Source organism: Alosa alosa, chromosome 15, assembly GCF_017589495.1.
Source record: "Alosa alosa isolate M-15738 ecotype Scorff River chromosome 15, AALO_Geno_1.1, whole genome shotgun sequence".
Classification (NCBI taxonomy): Eukaryota; Metazoa; Chordata; class Actinopteri; order Clupeiformes; family Clupeidae; genus Alosa; species Alosa alosa.
Window position 1 is genome coordinate 11,488,265 of NC_063203.1, and position 18,976 is coordinate 11,507,240.

Consider the following 18,976-nt stretch of genomic DNA (forward strand, 5'->3'; position numbering starts at 1 on the left):
AAGAGTAGCCCAAGAGTTAAGGACCACTTGGAGAAAGCTCCAGAAAGTCTTAGAGGCAGCAGATACAATTGTTACAGAGGAAATCATAGGTAATGCACTCCACCGCCATGGCCCCTATGCACACTTACCCCGCATGACATCACTGAAGAAAAACGTGTCGAAACTCGTTTAAAGTTTGCTACACAACATTTTGACAAGCCTATGAAATACTGAGAGAATGTAGTCTGGTCAGGCGAGAGCAAAATCAAACTTTGGATGTCATACTACACACCATGTTTGGAGGAGAAATAGCACTGTGCATCACCCTGAAAATACCATACCAACAGTGAGGTTTGGAGGTGGAGGCATCATGGTGTGAGGCTGTTTTTCATTTCATGGTACTTGGCAGACTACATACAGTTGAAGGAATGATGAATGGAGTCATTTATTTCTGGGAGAGTCTTGCCATCCACCAGGATGATGAGAATGATACATGGCTAGTCCTTCCAGCAATGATCCAAAGCATACAGCAAAGGAAACTCTCAATTGGTTTCAGAGAAAGGAAATCAAGGCCCTAACTTAAATCCAATTGAACAGTTCTGGAAGTTAACTAAAGATCAGGATTCACAAGAGAGACCCCAGGACACTATGGATCTATGAACACTGCTCTTCCAGTGTGACATTATGATGGTAGGTTGGTAAATAGATGATGAAACACCAGAAATGTGGGCGGGGGAAGTGGTTGAGCACTGCTCTCCCATGCCCACATCCATGGCTGAAGTGCCCTTGAGCAAGGCACCTAACCCCTCACTGCTCCCCGAGCGCCGCTGTAGCAGGCAGCTCACTGCTCCGGGTTAGTGTGTGCTTCACCCACTGTGCTGTGTGTGTTTCACTAATTCACGGATTGGGTTAAATGCTTGACCAAATTTCCCTCACGAGATCAAAAGAGTATATTTATACTTATATACAGTACATATTGCGCCTTTGTGATGATATCTGAATATAACATTTTATATGAAAAGGTAAGTTTTGTTGGTATAGCTATCTTAAATTAGACTTAAATTAAATTAACTCATATAGAAATAAATAACTTACCTTGTGAGTACAATGCCAAATCCAGCAAATTAAAAGAAATATTGCATTCATATCTGAGATTCAATTGTAGGCCAAAAGGAAAAATGACAACACTGGAATCAGTCACATAATTGGGAGATATGCGCTTTTTGTAAACAGGGAAATGATTCATTCGTTAATTTAGTTCATGAAATATGGTGTTGGCATTTTATTTTTAAAGCATCAGTGCCTAGATGCTTTACCAAATGTGTTTGTAGTACGTCCACCTTAATCTGGGGTCAAATCATGTGGGCGACACCTCTACATGACTCACTTACATAATCAGAAGTATAGCAAACACATCTTTCTTGTCATTTATTAATGTCATCAGCATGTCTCTGGTTGTTAACAAAATGTGTCTCAACAGTTCTCCCCTGTCTGTCACTGTATAAAGCCCACCCTCTAATAGATTAGCAGTGATGGACCCGGTTGATTTTCAGCCCAGGTGGAAATCTGTTTGAATGGGAGATTGGAATGGGAGCCTGTGTATTTGCCAAAAAAAGGGAAACATGCGTTATCAGATTCATGCGGTTCCCAGAGCCAAATATTTTCACCTCAGGTCTCAAAATTGGAAGATTCACTGTAAAGAAACAGAAGTCAGAAAACAAGAGGCTATAGATTATGAAGGAAAATATCAGGCAGTGTGCCGAGAGACCTGCCTCAATAGGCACATTTGACCATTAAACCCAATGATCCAAAACATACAGCCAAACGAGGAAATAAATGGTTAACCGAGAACAATATTTACTGGAAGATTCTGAAGTTTTGAAATGCATCTGTAACCAGTTTTATTGATATGTTTTGCAACAATAAGGTTGCAAAGGTCTTGGGAGAGCTTTTTGCTTTTATCCATCATGAAATGTTTCTTGTGTGACACCTTGGTAATGAAACACCTTTTTATAGCCCATCGATATGTAGGCTACTAACCAAGCTTATATTAATTTGCACAGATAGAAAGGATAACTACTCTCTAACTACTTACAGATTCCAGCTCGTTCCTTCCCTTTCCTTGCCTTAGTGCTTTTTCTTAGCTTGTTCAATACTTTTTTTTCTGTGTTATTCCACTTCATTACACATGACTCTACTTATGGAGTTGTTTGGATTTTTTATGTGTGGATAACCTGAGTTATTACTAATGCCTGGTGAAAATGTTGTGCCCCCTGTATTCCACTTTTCAAGGGCCCTCTCCTCAATTGGGGCCCTATACTTCCCACTTTCCCCCACCAGTTCGACACCCTTTAATCTGCTGAACCTTCTGCTCGTTTCCAAATATAAAAAAAAAACTCTCTGCAACTCAACATTGGCCTGCCTGCCTCAGCTGCCTGTGAGGGGCTTTTCAGTTGTGCTGCAGGGTTGTGCACAATTCGAATTGCAATTCTGCTTCCCGTTTGCTACCTCAATTGAAATGCAAGAGAAATTCAAGAATTGAATTGGAATTTAAGAGCCAGTTTCAATTCAATTCTGGAATTTTGCAGAAGCCCGTTGTGCTGGATTACTGTTCACTGCAAAGCGACCCAAGGATGAGTGCAACTAACTTTGAAAATCAACTACTGCTCAAACTTAAAGGAGAACTCTGGTGATTTTTCACATAGATCTCCATTTCTCAACGTCCTTATCAGGCAAGTACCTCCACTCGGCGGCCATATTGCAACACTTTTTGGGCACTTATCGTGTGTCTTATCATGTCTTCACAGCACACCACTTGATTGGCTCAATGTGTTCACATGTCGACGTTTTGCCGTGGAAGGGTTGTGATATGTGTAGACAACTGCGTTACAAACTAACCCCATGCATTACTATGGAGGATTTTTTGTGCTGTATCTCCTCATTAGAAAGTCTCTGGTAAAACTAGTTCTTCTGGTACCCCAAAAAAAAAAGTAACTAAGTAACTTTTACTTAAAGTACATTTTAAATGAACTACTTTTTACTTTTACTTGAGTACATTTTCAGATCGGTATTTTCACTTGTACTTGAATAATATTTCATCAAGGTATTGGTACTTTTACTTGAGTACAATATTTTCATACTTTTTATACCTCTGCCACCACTCCCTCATCTGTGAGAATATTTGCAATGCTGGGTCTGATTCTGAGTTGGATCAGACCATTTTCTAATTTGGGCACATTAGAGATGGGCCTGTATTGCCATCTAGTGGCCAATGTGCCACACTTGCTTGGCATGTGCTTGTTTGAAGTTTGAAGAAATGTTAATACAGGTTTACATTGATCTTTCAGATGCAACCACAGAACATGGAGATTTTTTGCAGTTAACAATGGTCCATAAAAATTCACGATTTATTTATTTTTTGTCCAAAATACTCCCTACATGCTGCACAGATAGAATTATACAAACTCCATTAGCATGTTAATTCGATATGCTTTCTAAAAAAAAGCTAAAAACTAAAAATAGTCCTAGGCCTACTATAAAAAAATGACTACAATTTTAACACAATTTTAACAATTAGTCATTGGCACAACATGATGTAGGCTATTTTAAGGGCAAACTAAAAATGAGACTGACAATCACACACAACCCTAACAGAAACAAAGAATGAAATAAGATGTGCTTTTCTCTACTTCCTGTTCTCCATTTGAACACTTGAGGCCACAGTGAAATCAGTTTGATACCTTCAGCTATGTTAGCAGTTTATGAACAGAAAGAGAATCTAGAGACTAATTTTCACCTTCCCCGCAATGTGTTGTCATGACAACATAGTACTAATAACACCAACTCATCTCCTTTCCCAATATGGGCCCCCTCCATCTGAAAATGTCACATTTCAAAAGATAATACGGCTCCAGTTTTTGCTCTGCCATTCAAATGATACAGCTTAGAGGGAGGTCAGATATTTCTTCTTGTGCGTGGAACATTTAATACCACCAGGGCTCCCACTGAAGAAAATGTATGGCCCAGTTGCTCCGATGCCATCCTAGGAGCCATTAATAAAAAAGTAGGCCAATTAGTACATGAGATCTGATGCCCCAGTGCTTAGGTCAGGCTCTTTGGCCTCCTGGAAAGGAAACTGAAATCCAGCGAGGCGTATCAGTAGGATGTTGAGGCCGTGTATGAGGAAGGAGAGGAAGATAAGCCAGAAAGAGCGGTCATACTGCTCCGTGTAGGTCTTGTAAAGAAAGTTGCCCTCGTTGAAGTTAGCGATGCGTTCAGAGAGGCGATGGAGCTTCACCTCAGCAGCAAATAGGATCATGACCAGACAGCTGCAGAAACCTATATGAAGAAAGAGGACAGGTCAGAAAGAAAGGTCCCATTGACCCAGGTAACTGCAAGAGTGTTAATTGTCAGTATACGATCAGTCATGGTCAGTGATACTTACGGAGCTCCCGAAGGACCATGGAGGAAATTATCTTTTTAGGTGTGAATTTATTTTTAGAACCCCTTTTGCGTTCCTTTGCAATTCGTTTTCCATTCCCTCGCAATACTTTTGACTTTGCCAGGGAAGGCAAAACTACTGTGAAGGAACACAAATATTTGTGAGGCAAAAGCAAAAGTATTGCGAGAAAACGCAAAAGGGGCTCTAAAAATAATAATAATTATCCCACCTCTAAAAAGATAATTCCCACCATGGTCCTTTGGGGGCTCCGTAGATAGTCAAATGCCTACAGGTGGACAAAAAATAATCTGAATCTACTGCAAGGGCAGATACATAGGGGCAATGAATGAGACAACTACATAAAAAGGGGCAAAAACAAGAAACATGTAAACTGACAGTAATTTTGAGAAATACAATTTATTTAGCATTTCCTTAGAGTTCATTAGAAGCCCATAGGCATTTCAGTTTTTTACAACAAAAACTTCATACTACAGATTTAAGTTTCATCTGTACATCAGATCACCTCCCATACAGGTAACTAGTTTCACTCATAGGGTTGTAATTTGTCTTTTTCTTGTCCTGACAGGGCTACGTGTCGGGGCTGAAAGTGTTGTGAATCAGAATTATTCTCTGTAAATGTACATACTGTGTACTTCTTATGGTCATTTGTGATTTTTGTATCCATGTGTATCTCTTCTGTCTCTTTGAATTCAATGCGAGCATATCTCGAGACCTTTTGTGTCTCTTCAGGTGTGAAAACATCAACTTTGGTAGAAACGGTATGGGGCCAGGCCTCTGAGGAGCATCCCAAGCAAAGGGGGGGGGGTTATGATGGTGTTACCTGATGGAGGCCACGTCCCCACCTCCCCTTTTTGCCTGTAACATATTTAAGTTAAGGATATTCACCTGTTCAGTAGTGAAACCTTTGCTTGGGTGACACAAACATGTACCTGGCCGCTCATTGAAAAGAATAAAAGCCTGTATCCTGATTTTCCATCGTCCTGACTGAGTCTCCAGAGAAATATGGTAGTAAAAAATACGCTATCAGGGCTTAGGCCACTTTAGCCACACACATAATCTAAAGTAGGCCTACAGTATATCTTATATGGCTTATGAAGTTACAATTTTATACAATTTTCATTTCATTTGGCACTTACAGCTGATGAAGTTCCACAGGTACAGTCCAAGTGGGCCTTGTAGCGTCTCATAGGGGCTGCCAAAGGCATTGTACACAAAGAAGGCCGTGGAAATGCAGGAGAAGAGTATGAGCACACCACAGAAGAAGATCACACTGATGTGGAGATTGGCTGGGATGGCATCCAACAGGTCAGGAAAGACTACAAGGAAGTAAGTTTCATCATCAGGTAGGCTATTGTCCATACAAATACTAATTTCATTACCCTTTTGGAGGACAGCGTAAAATGTAAACCCATTTTTCCTTTTTCTTGCAGTATTGCCACATTTTGACCAGCGTAAGTGTTAGATCCCTCTGGACATGTCTGAAGTTGGAAAAAATGAATAGAAAAGTCAACTGAGGGAGCCAAAATGGTCGTAAACCCAATTGTTTTGTTTGCGCCACCAATTTGCTGTCACCCTATAGACAAATTAAAAGCATTATATCTGTCTTTTCTGTTTCATCATCCCCGCTTAGAACATTGAAAGTAAAAAAAATAAATAAAAGGTGTGTCAGGTGTGTCAAGTCAAGACTAAAATGTGAAAATGATTCAGATAAGATACTGAGGGAGAACATTAGGATATGGACCCCATGACCTTAAGTACCTAATAGCTGATGCTCATTCTCACTACAGGACAGTATTAAAACCACTTAATGGATTTGACATGAGGATGTATGCCAGGGATAACATCTGCCGAGCTATGCAGAAATAATGGAGGAGACGGATGCAAAGACCTCCCCGATGCAGAAAGAGTTTTCTCCACCAAGTTCATTAGTTCTGTATATCGGGACACCTTACAGGATGTTATTCTGTTTGTCCCCCATGTTGCCAGTCATGCATTTATAGCACAAAAAGGGAAATGCAGTTCAGTTGAAAAAGAGGCCGACCTGTTACATTTGTTGTTCTACATTCATTGGTTATGGAAATGATGGTGGGTAGTAATGCCGTGTCAGTGGTTATCAACTGGTCTGACTTTGGGTCCCACAATTTCCCATGTTCATAAAGTCGCGACCCATATATATTTTTTTAGCGTTCAAGCCAATGGATATGGTGAGCTACATGTTAAGACAAGCAAAGTGCCTGTAGGCCTACTTGTTTGGAACATGCGGATGTTTGGCATTAGCCTACATTTGTGAAATCTTCAACTCTTGATGCCACCTTTCAAAGTACTCGACAGGGGTGTATGACTTTGACAGGGGTGCCTTGTTTCCATGTGGCATGTGGCCACTTTTGGGTCCTGACCCACCAGTTAAGAAACACTGTGCTATGTTACACAGTTGATTCCACTATTGCGAAGTTTGCTTCTTGTTAGTTCAATCATCGATATGGAATGCTGTTTGGATTTTTTTACCAGATCTACTTCATAGGAGCCCCAAAGTACAGAATAAAGCCCTCTGCCAGCCAATCAGAAAACAGTATTTCTTGTCTCTTGGGGATACGTTTTCAATAATATGCCTTGTAGTTTCTTTGTAAAAAGTTGGTATACCATGATTATTGTGTGGATATTTTTGTATTTTCAAATTACTAATTACTTGTATTTTAATTAAATAAATGTTTCACATCAGTATTTTGTATTTTATTTTGTATGAGCCAGTATTTGTAGTTTGTAACAAAATAGTTTTGATGTATTTGTGCCCACCTCTGGTTGGTATCATTGAGGTCCATTCATGGGCAGCTTGAATTGAAAAAAAAAAGATTGACAAACTATTTTTCTCTGAATGTAATTGTGCAGTAGGCCTATCCTCTAGATGCACTACCTATGGGTACAGTGATATTCAGTTAAACCTGTTTTCACAAATTGTTTTAGAACTGGGGGAGCTAGTCATTAAAAATATTATACATTAGACAGGAATTGGTGTATTTATTAGGCTTTCCCAACTAAGCAACTCATATTTTGCCAAAATCAGACAGTGATGATGATGTCTAGGTTATTCTATCAAGAACTTTTAGGGTTTGTTACAGAAAATGTAAAATACGAAATTCGGTATCAAGGTTCATGTTCAAACTGTGGACTGTACAGCGCCATTGCTTCATGGCACAATAAATGATCTACATTTGGTAGGACTAGACAGTAGGCCTAGGCCTATCAGCCCTTTTATTTCGCACAGGGCAAGTGAGCATAGGGGCTTCAACTTAGGCTGTAGCCTGGCCCTAGTCTACACTGTCATGCCCACTGAGAGAAGCTCACTGAAACAATCTGTACCTTGTTCTTCAATGTCGTAATAGAGCCCACTCGACCAGAAGTAACAGCCTTTCAATTTGTTCGTCATTCCAGAACTCATTAAGTGAATTCGTTTAGGAACTGTTGCTGCTGTCAGCTACTGTCATTGCATCATCGCAGGGCGAATGTGTGAATGGACTGTGTTCGGTGGTGTGACATCAAAAAACTGTCTCCCACAAGTCACCACTGATTCAACAAATACAAGGAACGTTAAATGCATTCAGTAGTTTAATAAGATACTTTGCACATGCATCTCAGGATAAGGAACATTCAGCTGTCTTCTTCGTCAGTCCACTCTCATTTCCCTCTCTGATAATTGCGTAAATGCGTAGTAGTCCTTGATAGCCTACCGACGCTGTAAATTGGCATGAGTAGATAGATCTAGGCTACAATCTCAGGAGTGGTTAGCGTGACCAGCGCTATGTGAGAGCTGTCAACCATGGTCCAAAAGCAGAACAATGTATACAGCCACCAAATTAAATAGGCTCCGAGACAAATGCTTCAATATTGTTTTCCCCTCGCGAGTTAATTATTCAGGCTTTGTTAGACAACATCTTGCGTTATAAAACTTTAAATAATACATGTAAATGTAACACAACACGATGGGACCGAATACAATTGAATAGCCTTTCAAGCAATTTGTGATGGATGCATGCATGCATGTAAAATAATTGTACAGAAACAAAGTATGCTTACTGTAGTTTACTCACATGAAAATCGGAAAGGTCTTCCACCCAGGCCACACTGCTTCACACGTTGCCCGTGAAAAAGTCCGTAGCTCACCTTCCCAATAAATTTATCCAGCTCTGGGCCGGAAGCGTTCACCAACTGCGCGCCTGTTTTACAAAGAACGGTTCCCTTGATCCAAAAGTGTGTACCCATCGCTGCGACGACTATCAGAACGCAGGCGAAACATAGAAAACCGCTTACTGAAAATATTATTTTCTTTTGACGATTCGCCATTGCGCACTCCAAGCCCGGTAAAAGTTCAGGTGAGACCCAGGTGATCACAACGCATTCTCACGCGCAGATGCTCTCATTTGGTTTTACCTAAAAGCGAAGCCCTGTAATTTCCATTTGTGTATCAGTTAAAGATTTGCGAAATTGCATAATCAAAAGGTAAGCAACCCCTCGATATGTGCGTTGTATTAGATGTCCAGTGTATAACGTTACCGTGCTCGCCTCGTTTTCGCCCTATCTCCGTCTCCAAGTAACCGCCGGTTTAAATTTCTGAGAGCGTCAGTTGACTGATGGAGTTTCTGGAGCCAGCCGATGCAGTGACCTTAAAGACTGATTGGTTATGTCACAGAGTGCACGCGCCATTATACATTTCATTCAGCTGCCTCACCAAAACCAAATCCTGATAGGGGGAAGCCTTAAATGCCACGTTCATTTGGTTTAAATAGCCCATAAATTACATGTAGGCCTAATTGCAATGCGAGAGGGCCAACGCTAAACTGTTCAGCAACCTAAATTCGCATGTGTAGCTTAATTGAAGGACACGTAAATAAATGAAAAATATATAGCACAGCAAGCGTGTAAAATACAGCAGCGTAATGTATCTCTTGGTTGGAAACGCATCGTTTTTTTTAAATTTGCCTTCTTCAGTTTGTAGCCTAAGCCTATTCACATGCGTGTTCACATGGAACAAGTAATTGTGGTGCCTTTAAAAAAAAATCAACTTCAGAAATCTGAAAAGCATTCCAAGACCACGGTCCCTCCATCCTTTCTAGAGTCAGATCTGCATAACTTACATAATGAAATAAAGCTACTTCAGGCTAATGAAACACGGTAAACCTGACTCATCAATGTGACATTCTTTGAAAATTGAGTGCAGTGATATTCAATAGGCTATATTTTGCACGCAAAGCAAAAGCAAACCTCAGGGGGTTAATCAGCTTCCCTATGGCAAGCCGATTGAGCATTTATTCTGATATCTTGATATCAGGCATAATTGTCATGTACATGTAAGCCATTTTTGTCAACTAGTTAACTAGTGAGCCATGTTTGTGTGAACTAGTTAACTAGTGAGGGCCAAAATATGCACACTAGTTAACTAGTGGGAGCCAAAAGGCTCACTAGTTAACTAGTCAACACATTCTAGCTTCACTAGTTAACTAGTGAGAGCCAGAAATGTCTACTAGTTAACTACTAAAGGCCAAAATGCATACCAGTCAGCTACTTGAAGGCTTTTGGGTCTCACTAGTTAACTAGTGACAGCCAAAAATGTGCACATGTTTACTAGTGAAGGCAAAACACCTCACTAGTTAACTAGTTGCAGTAGGTCAATGTCACTAGTTAACTAGTGAACCATAAATGCCTTACTAGCTAGCTAGGTGATGGCAGTAGGCTCACTAGTTAACTAGTTGATGCATCATTTGCCCAAACTAGTTAACTAGTGAGGTCATAAATGTATACTAGTAAACTAGTTCAAGACAAAATTCACACTAGTCAACTAGTGGCGCAGAATTCAAATTAGGAGGCGAAGAATTCTGGAAATTGAGGCTTTCTATTGGCTCCCTATGTCCGAATAGAACATGATAACCAATCACAGTGCAGAATTTCACAAAATCCCACCCACAATATTTGCATGTGGCACACAAGTTAACATGCTGGCCAAAGGTACTCTAGCTAGTAAACTAGTGGCTTCAGTGTGACACTTACATGTAAACTAGTGAAGGCAGAACTGCTCACTAGTTAACTAGTGAAGACACAAATGCCCACTAGTTAACTAGTGAGGTCTAAAAAGTGTCACTAGTTTACTAGTGTGCACCAAAACACCCACTAGTGAACTAGTGATGGCAATTTCCATTCGACTAGTTAACTAGTGAGGTGCAAAAAGTGTCACTAGTTTACTAGTGTGCCCACTAGTTAACTAGTGAAGGCCATTTCAGCCCCACTAGTTAACTAGTGAGATGCCAAAATGGTCACTTGTTAACATGTAAAGGCCAAAATACCCACTAGTTTACTAGTGAGGGTGTTATGGGCCTTACTAGTTAACTAGTGGCATGCATATTTTGTTCACTAGTTAACTAGTTACACCTAAAAACACAAACAAGCTGACCGTTTTTGTCCACTAGTTAACTAGTGGAACAATTTAAGTCTCACTAGTTTGCATGTGTGGCAGTGAAGCAGCTCACTAGTTAACTAGTGCGCACAAGACACACACTAGTGGCTGTTTTTGGAGCTATCTAGTTCACTAGTAATGCAATACATGTTAGCTAGTGAAGACAAAACACTGTCCATAATGAACTAGCAGGAGAAAAATGCCCCTTACACTAGTAAACTAGTGGAATTTGAATAAATACACAAACGGCTGGCATTTTGTGCAACTAGTTAACTAGTGGGATAACATTGGCCACTAGTTAAAGGAGAATTCCGGTGTGATATTGACCTAAAGTGTATTGAAACATGATACCGAGTGTGAACGTATGTCTCATAGCCCATCTCGGCTTGTCCCCTGCACTCCAAAATCTGGCGCTAGTTAGCCGATGCTACCAACAGCTTTTTCAATAGTGGTGCTTCGGCATCGGGCTAGCCATGCAAATAAATTAGTGTTTTACACCCATTTACGAGGCTCAATGTATCTCCACACTTCATTGGTAGACTTCCGAGGGCACTGACAAAAATAATTCAGTGGAAATGCATGGATTCCAGTTTCTTCCAGTAGCAGCAACTGGAATCCATGCATTTCCACTGAATTATTTTTGGAATCTGATCCCTTATCATACCTGTTCATTCTTACTGCGTTGCTTTCGACTTATCGTGACTAAATTCAAGATGGCTGCAAACGCTAAACTTCGTGAAGATACTGTCTGTATAAATCGTCTTGTAAGTAAACCACCAGTGCTTTTTCAAAGTTCTCAATGTCTCGTTTTAAATGTCAGGGCCCTCGGAAGTCTACCAATGAAGTGTGGAGATACATTGAGCCTCGTAAATGGGTGTAATTTATTTGCATGGCTAGCCCGATGCGAAAAGCACCACTATTGAAAAAGCTGTTGGTAGCATCGGCTAACTAGCGCCAGATTTTGGAGTGCAGGGGACAAGCCGAGATGGACTATGAGACATACTTTCACACTCGGTATCATGTTTCAATACACTTTAGGTCAATATCACACCGGAATTCTCCTTTAACTAGTGCGCAATGTCGCACTTGCATGCAAATGAAGAAGGCGGAACAAGGATTTTGATTGGTCCATTTAGGACTCAGAAACCTAGAAAACATGGCTGACTTCGTCCAGGCTGTTCTAAGAGCAAACTTTTATAAACTAAGATCGTTTGAGCATAAAAATATGTTTTGATAACATGTCTAGTGACAAAGTTGTGGTGTATTGCTGTAATTTTCGTTCAGTTAATGTCTACAATCTTTAGTTTTTCAGTTATTAGTCTGAAAATCGCGATACCTTGATGAAATATTATTCAAGTACAAGTTAAAATACCGATCTGAAAATGTACTCAAGTAAAAGTAAAAAGTAGTTCATTTAAAATGTACTTTAAGTAAAAGTTACTTAGTTACTTTTTTTTTGGGGTACCAGAAGAACTAGTTTTACCAGAGACTTTCTAATGAGGAGATACAGCACTCAAAAAATCCTCTATAGTAATGCATGGGGTTAGTTTGTAACGCAGTTGTCTACACATATCACAACCCTTCCACGGCAAAACGTCGACATGTGAACATATTGAGCCAATCATGTGGTGTGTTGTAAAATACATTGAGCCAATCAAGTGGTGTGCTGTGAAGACATGATAAGACACACGATAAGTGCCCAAAAAGTGTTGCAATATGGCCGCCGAGTGGAGGTACTTGCCTGATAAGGACGTTGAGAAATGGAGATCTATGTGAAAAATCACCGGAGTTCTCCTTTAAGTTTGAGCAGTAGTTGATTTTCAAAGTTAGTTGCACTCATCCTTGGGTCGCTTTGCAGTGAACAGTAATCCAGCACAACAGGCTTCTGCAAAATTCCAGAATTGAATTGAAACTGGCTCTTAAATTCCAATTCAATTCTTGAATTTCAACTTTGCATTTCAATTGAGGTAGCAAACAGGAAGCAGAATTGCAATTCGAATTGTGCACAACCCTGCAGCACAACTGAAAAGCCCCTCACAGGCAGCTGAGGCAGGCAGGCCAATGTTGAGTTGCAGAGAGTTTTTTTTTATATTTGGAAACGAGCAGAAGGTTCAGCAGATTAAAGGGTGTCGAACTGGTGGGGGAAAGTGGGAAGTATAGGGCCCCAATGGAGGAGAGGGCCCTTGAAAAGTGGAATACAGGGGGCACAACATTTTCACCAGGCATTAGTAATAACTCAGGTTATCCACACATAAAAAATCCAAACAACTCCATAAGTAGAGTCATGTAATGAAGTGGAATAACACAGGGGAAAAGTATTAAACACGCTAAGAAAAAGCACTAAGGCAAGGAAAGGGAAGGAACGAGCTGGAATCTGTATAGAGAGTAGTTATCCTTTCTATCTGTGCAAATTAATATAAGCTTGGTTAGTAGCCTACATATTGATGGGCTATAAAAAGGTTTTTCATTACCAAGGTGTCACACAAGAAACATTTCATGATGGATAAAAGCAAAAAGCTCTCCCAAGACCTTTGCAACCTTATTGTTGCAAAACATATCAATGAAACTGGTTACAGATGCATTTCAAAACATCAGAATCTTCCAGTAAGCAGCATGGGAGCCATTATCTAGAAGTGGAAGAAACATCACTGCATCATCAACCGGCCATGCACAGGATCTCCTCGTAATATTTCTGACCAGGGAGTCAGAAGGATAGTCAATTCCAAGAGCCAAGGACCACTCGGAGAAAGCTCCAGAAAGACTTGAAGGCAGCTAATTCAATTAAATAGTTCTGGAAGTAACTAAAGATCAGGATTCACAAGAGGGACCCCTGGAATCTGTTTAGAACAATGGGCCAAAATCAGACCTGATACTGCGACCAATAAGTTTTGTCATACAGGAAATGTCTTGAAGCTGTCTTTACAAACAAAGGCTTTTCCACAAAGTATTGAAGACATTTTAGTAGGCACGTTCAATACTTTTTTCCTGTGTCATTCCACTTTAATACACAAAACTCTTGTTTGGATTTTTTATATGTGTGTTAATATAATGTGTGGTGAAAATTTCGAATAGACTCACTGGAAGTTTAGGCTAATTACTGGGGAAAAAATAAGCGTTCAATACTTATTTCCACCATATATTTATTTTACCTGAATATTTTAACTTCCAAATTAAATGTCAAAATGAATGTCAGACGAAATTTAAAGTTTGACTGACTGGATTTTGTATACAAAACAGTGAAAACTGTGTAAAGTCACTCTCACTCTCCCTTGCTAAAGAGCTAAATGGTTTAGTCCGCCTGCACGATTCATAAGGTAGTCTATCTTTTGTTTATTTAGTTGAGCATCGCTAGTAGTGGACCGCTAATTGTTTTGCTGCTGGTGCAATGTCTTTCTCCAAGAAAGCCAAGTAAGGTTACTAAAAACAAAGGCCAAAACAGGGGAAAAGAGAGACATCAAAATGAGGGGAAACAACTGCTAATAAACTTCTTTCCAAAGAAAGGTGAACACAAACGTCAAAACACGAAATCCCATGGTGTTTGCTTAAATATCTCCACAATCATTAGTGCTAAAACGAACTGAGACAACCGATTGGAATAGCGGAAAATAGGTAAAATCGGTTAGGCTAATCTGATGCATTTCGTGATCCAGTCTCCATCACTTTCAGAAAGACTGCATGGCGCCAGCTTGATTCATGTCCTGGTGTAGGCTACATGCTGATCATTATCACTAGGCCAGTGGTTTAGGGCGCAATTTTTTTATTTCCCTTTCTGTTTTCGTTAGTCTTAACTTTTTTTTTTTACTCAAGTAACGGATGGGATTTTTGATGTAGCGAAGTACAATACTTCACTCAAAATGTAATCAAGTAAAATTTAAAATACCGATTTTATAAACTACTTAAAAAATACAAAATACACAGAAAAACTACTCAATACAGTAACGTGAGTAAATGTATTTAGTTACTTTCCACCTCTGCTCACTAGTTAACTAGTTGATGCAAACTAGTTAACTAGTGAGCCTGCTGCCATCACCTAGCTAGCTAGTAAGCCATTTATGGTTCACTAGTTAACTAGTGACGTTGACCTACTCCAACTAGTTAACTAGTGAGGAGTTTTGCCTTCACTAGTAAACATTTGCACATTTTTGGCTGTCACTAGTTAACTAGTGAGACCCAAACGCCTTCAACTAGCTGACTGGTATGCATTTTGGCCTTTACTAGTTAACTAGTGGACATTTCTGGCTTTCACTAGTTAACTAGTGAAGCTAATATGTGTTCACTAGTTAACTAGTGGGCATTTATGCTGTCACCCCATACAGAAAAATCAAGGGAAAAAATATATTCACATATATGCAGCTACATCCAGCTTATATTTAAATAGATGGCTACTATATATTTAATACATATATAGTACAAGAATGTATATATGCAAGTATATGTGGGACCCAGCAATGTAACATATATGTGGATATCATACATGAACATATATGGTGAATATATTCAATTAACTTATTTGCACACAGGCAGTGATAGGTGGGGTTTACAAAAAACCTTCAACTTCAAAATACGTCACTACCAACGTACTCTAAGGTCGTTGGAATAATGGTTAAAATGTTTGCAGCTTTTTCACTACATAAGCATAACTAACAGCTACTACTAGTCCAAATGTAAAACGTTTGCTCTGGTTAAGTAGATTGGCGGGGAGTATGAGGGCAAAACCAGTATTTTGCCGACTGACTGCATTAGTAGACCTAACGTTAATGAGGAAGACTTTTTCAACGGCTCTGGATGGGACAACATCTTGCTAGAAACAAACGTTAGCAGCTAGCTCTATGCGGTGGAGGGGAGGAAGGCTCTTGGTCGGTTTTCGAGGCCATGGTGGTCAAAATTGCTGGTAAGTATATCTTCATTGTATGCTGAATTGCTTTCATATAACATTTGCAGAAGTTAATGTCCGAATTAACAATGGTATTATTTGTGGAAGCTGGAAGCTAACCTTTGCTACTTTCTGTAACATTAACGTTAGCATAAATTAGCCAGCGCTAGCTTTATTATTTTTACACCTGAAAGGGGTTTGAAAATAAATTCACTGAGAAACGTTTGGACAATTAATGAAAACGACTTGTAATGACAGTGAAATACTAATTTAACCTGTCTCCCGGCCATATTTGGTAGTATATTTGCCTCTGGCATGTAGATTGATAGCTAGGCATAGATAGAAGCTAACTTATGATTTGTCATGCAAGACAGAAAATGTAACGGTTAACATTACTAGAGCTAGCCTAAGGTGTAGACATTCTATGCACTGTGGTTTAGCTAGCTATCTAGCTGCTATTCTTGCATCATGGACAACACTTAGAGCTAACATTAGCTTTTAAAAATATCTTTTTTAGATAGGATGTAATGTCGTATGTGCTGGAGAGTATTAGAGTGGACGTGTAGAAATTGAAGACACAAGTATCGATACTGTGCTTAATTTCATGGAAATGGTATTGCAAGTAATGTGTTTTGTTTTTGTGCACTATCAAACTACTTTGTCATGCTTTGTGCACTGACATTCTTGCAAAACCATTCATACCCATGCTAAATTATGGAAATGTAAAAGTTGAATTGTATTGAAAAGGACCATATATGGTCATGTAGTATATTTGAGCACTGAAACCCCTTTTGTTTTACATTTTAGAGAGGGAGGCAACACTCGAAAGCTACATCAAGGACACCGGAGGAAGGACCAGAAGACCTGAGACCAAGACGACCCAAGCCCAACCCGTAGTATGCTTCACTGACAAATGTTGATGTTGATGCTTCATCATCACATAGACCAAAGGTAATCAAAAATTAATGTTTACTTATGAATATATCTTGTTAAAGGTCTATTTTCGAATGCAGAACATAACCTTTTGTTTCTGAGAATTTATACATTTGTTTGAGTAGTTTTGATCTTTTGAATGACAAGAAATAAGCTTCAAGCTACTGGGGACACAAAGTGAACTGAAATACCTTTCCAACCATGTCTTTCTATGATGGTTGGTACAGCTTCCCTACAGTCTCAGATAGCAATCTCAGATGGGAGACACTTCATGAGTGGGAATATCCCAGGACATTACATATTACGCGAGTATACCCTTTACCAACGCCACTCTCATTCATGCTGTATATTCTGTTCACTTGCAGGTTTCAGAGAAGGCTGGTAGAGCTCTCTATGAGTGTGAGCTGTGGGAGAACCCAGAACTGACAACCACCTAAAGAAGAGGTGGCGATAATGGCTCTCCAAGAGGAGGTTGTGAGTCTGAAGGCTTTTATTCAACAAGGTTTGTGTTTTCATACAGATGTGAACTTTTACATTAAAATGTACATGTTTAACTTTAATGAAATAGCAGCTTCTTGGTTGTACAAGTTTAGTAAAAATTTGAGGATGAAACTAACTTTTCCTTTCAGTGTGTATCTGTGTGCTTCTCTCTTCTGTGTATATGATATATTAGTTGTGTTGTCTCATTTAAAAGTGTTGTGTGTTCGCCTCACCATCATAGATCTTTTCTGTGTTAGTAAACTGTAACTATTTGAGGTCCTAATTGATTGTGCTATTTTTTAGGAGGCACTTAGAGGGAATGCCTGGACCCTGAGAGGACTAAGACGATAATTGGTGAGTTTATTTTATTTGTATGTCTTTCTCTCCAACTCACTTTGTATTTATCTCCAATTATCGTGATGACACAACAGTGTTTCTGCACTTTAGCATCTGTATTTGTGTCACTAATATTTTGCATGTTCTATTTGTATATGTTCTGTCTTATTCAAGGGCCACCAGAGGCCACCCTGAAGCAGTTCCCAGGCTAGACACTCACTCCAGATTGCTGGGCCAGGCAATAAATGCCAAAGTGACAGAACTGAGGTTCCATAACAAAAACAAAGATTTTCAATAAAATAGAATAAAAGATAACAGAAGTGTTGTGTGTTTCTTCCTCTTTATACTGATACTATGGTTGATTTTGAGTAAACACAATAGTGAAATATTTATTGATCAATGCGTAAAATATCAAACCATAGTAGAATATGAACTACAGTATATTAGAGAAATATATGTTTGAAATATATAGATCATGTGATCAGAATCGTCATCAAGGGTCATGTGATCATGCTTCTTAGTGTCATATATTTAAATGTATTTAATTATATGCATAAAATATAAGAAAGTGGCCAATATTGAATATTTACTTATATTTTGAAATATATTGATACATACATGGAAATATATGTATTTAACATAGATGTAAATATATTTATTTAACATAGATGTGCTTATACTGGAATATGTTCAAGCTGCATATATGTGAATATGTTATTTTTCTGTATGGGACTAGTTAACTAGTGTGCACAAACATGGCTCACTAGTTAATTAGTTGACAAAAATGGCTTGCATGTTGGCCTGATATCAAGAAATCAGAATAAATGCCCAAGCGGCTGGCCAAATTACATAGAAGTTAACAAGTGGGAATTTGACATTCAGTAGTCAGCTAGTAAACATTTTTGTACCTTACTAGTTGACTAAAATATAGAAGTCTTTAAACTACTTAAGCAGTGCACATTTCAGTGTCCACTAGTTAACTAGTGAACATGCTGAGCATTACTAGTTAACTAGTAAGATATGAAACATATGAACTAGTTAACTAGAGAGAATTTGGGCCTTACTAGTTAACTAGTGAGCATTTTGGCTGTCACATGTTAACTAGTTCACACAGAAATGGCCCACTAGTTAACTGGCTTGCATGTACATGACAATTATGTCTGATATCAAGATATCTGAATAAACGCTCAATCGGCTTGCCATACTTCCCAACAATGCCATGAGGTGCATTGGTTTTCCCCAAATTGTGGTTGTGGTTGTGTGTGCGTTCAACCACTGGCAGACAATGGAGCCACTTGTATTTCGGAGGTTACCAGAAAGCTTTATAGTCATAACAGCACAAACAAGTAGTGTATTTTGATACACTAGACAGTTTTTGCACTTGATATGAGATAAAAAATTAAGAGCTCATATGTAAATGAAGCCAAGTTATGAAGTCCCCTTCTGACATACCTGAACTACTTAACTACCA

General features: G+C 39.1%; 1 protein-coding gene and 1 long non-coding RNA gene across 2 annotated transcripts; one reads left to right on the forward strand and one right to left on the reverse strand.

The window, feature by feature from the left end:
• Window positions 1-3,386: 3,386 nt before the first annotated feature.
• On the reverse strand, window positions 3,387-9,134 carry clrn1 (clarin 1). The gene is made up of 3 exons (XM_048264808.1): window positions 8,527-9,134; window positions 5,578-5,757; window positions 3,387-4,317 (listed from the first exon to the last, which is right to left on the reverse strand). Exons 1-3 carry the CDS (start codon window positions 8,777-8,779, stop codon window positions 4,052-4,054), a joined length of 699 nt encoding a protein of 232 aa, XP_048120765.1. The 5' UTR covers window positions 8,780-9,134; the 3' UTR covers window positions 3,387-4,051.
• Window positions 9,135-15,469: 6,335 nt separating this feature from the next.
• LOC125308621 lies at window positions 15,470-17,808 on the forward strand. The gene is made up of 5 exons (XR_007195928.1): window positions 15,470-15,774; window positions 16,564-16,707; window positions 17,055-17,191; window positions 17,473-17,523; window positions 17,689-17,808. It is a non-coding gene; the product is annotated as an uncharacterized LOC125308621 (long non-coding RNA).
• Window positions 17,809-18,976: the final 1,168 nt, after the last annotated feature.

What these genes read in the sequence shown, in the direction of transcription:
- clrn1 (XM_048264808.1), bottom strand. Translation starts at nt 8,779, where the DNA reads ATGGCGAATCGTCAAAAGAAAATAATATTTTCAGTAAGCGGTTTTCTA. An exon ending in AAGACCTTTCCGATTTTCAT is followed by an intron (nt 5,758 to 8,526) that starts GTGAGTAAACTA and finishes ACTTCCTTGTAG; the next exon opens with TCTTTCCTGACCTGTTGGAT. An exon ending in CCTGTGGAACTTCATCAGCT is followed by an intron (nt 4,318 to 5,577) that starts GTAAGTGCCAAA and finishes TTCTTCATATAG; the next exon opens with GTTTCTGCAGCTGTCTGGTC.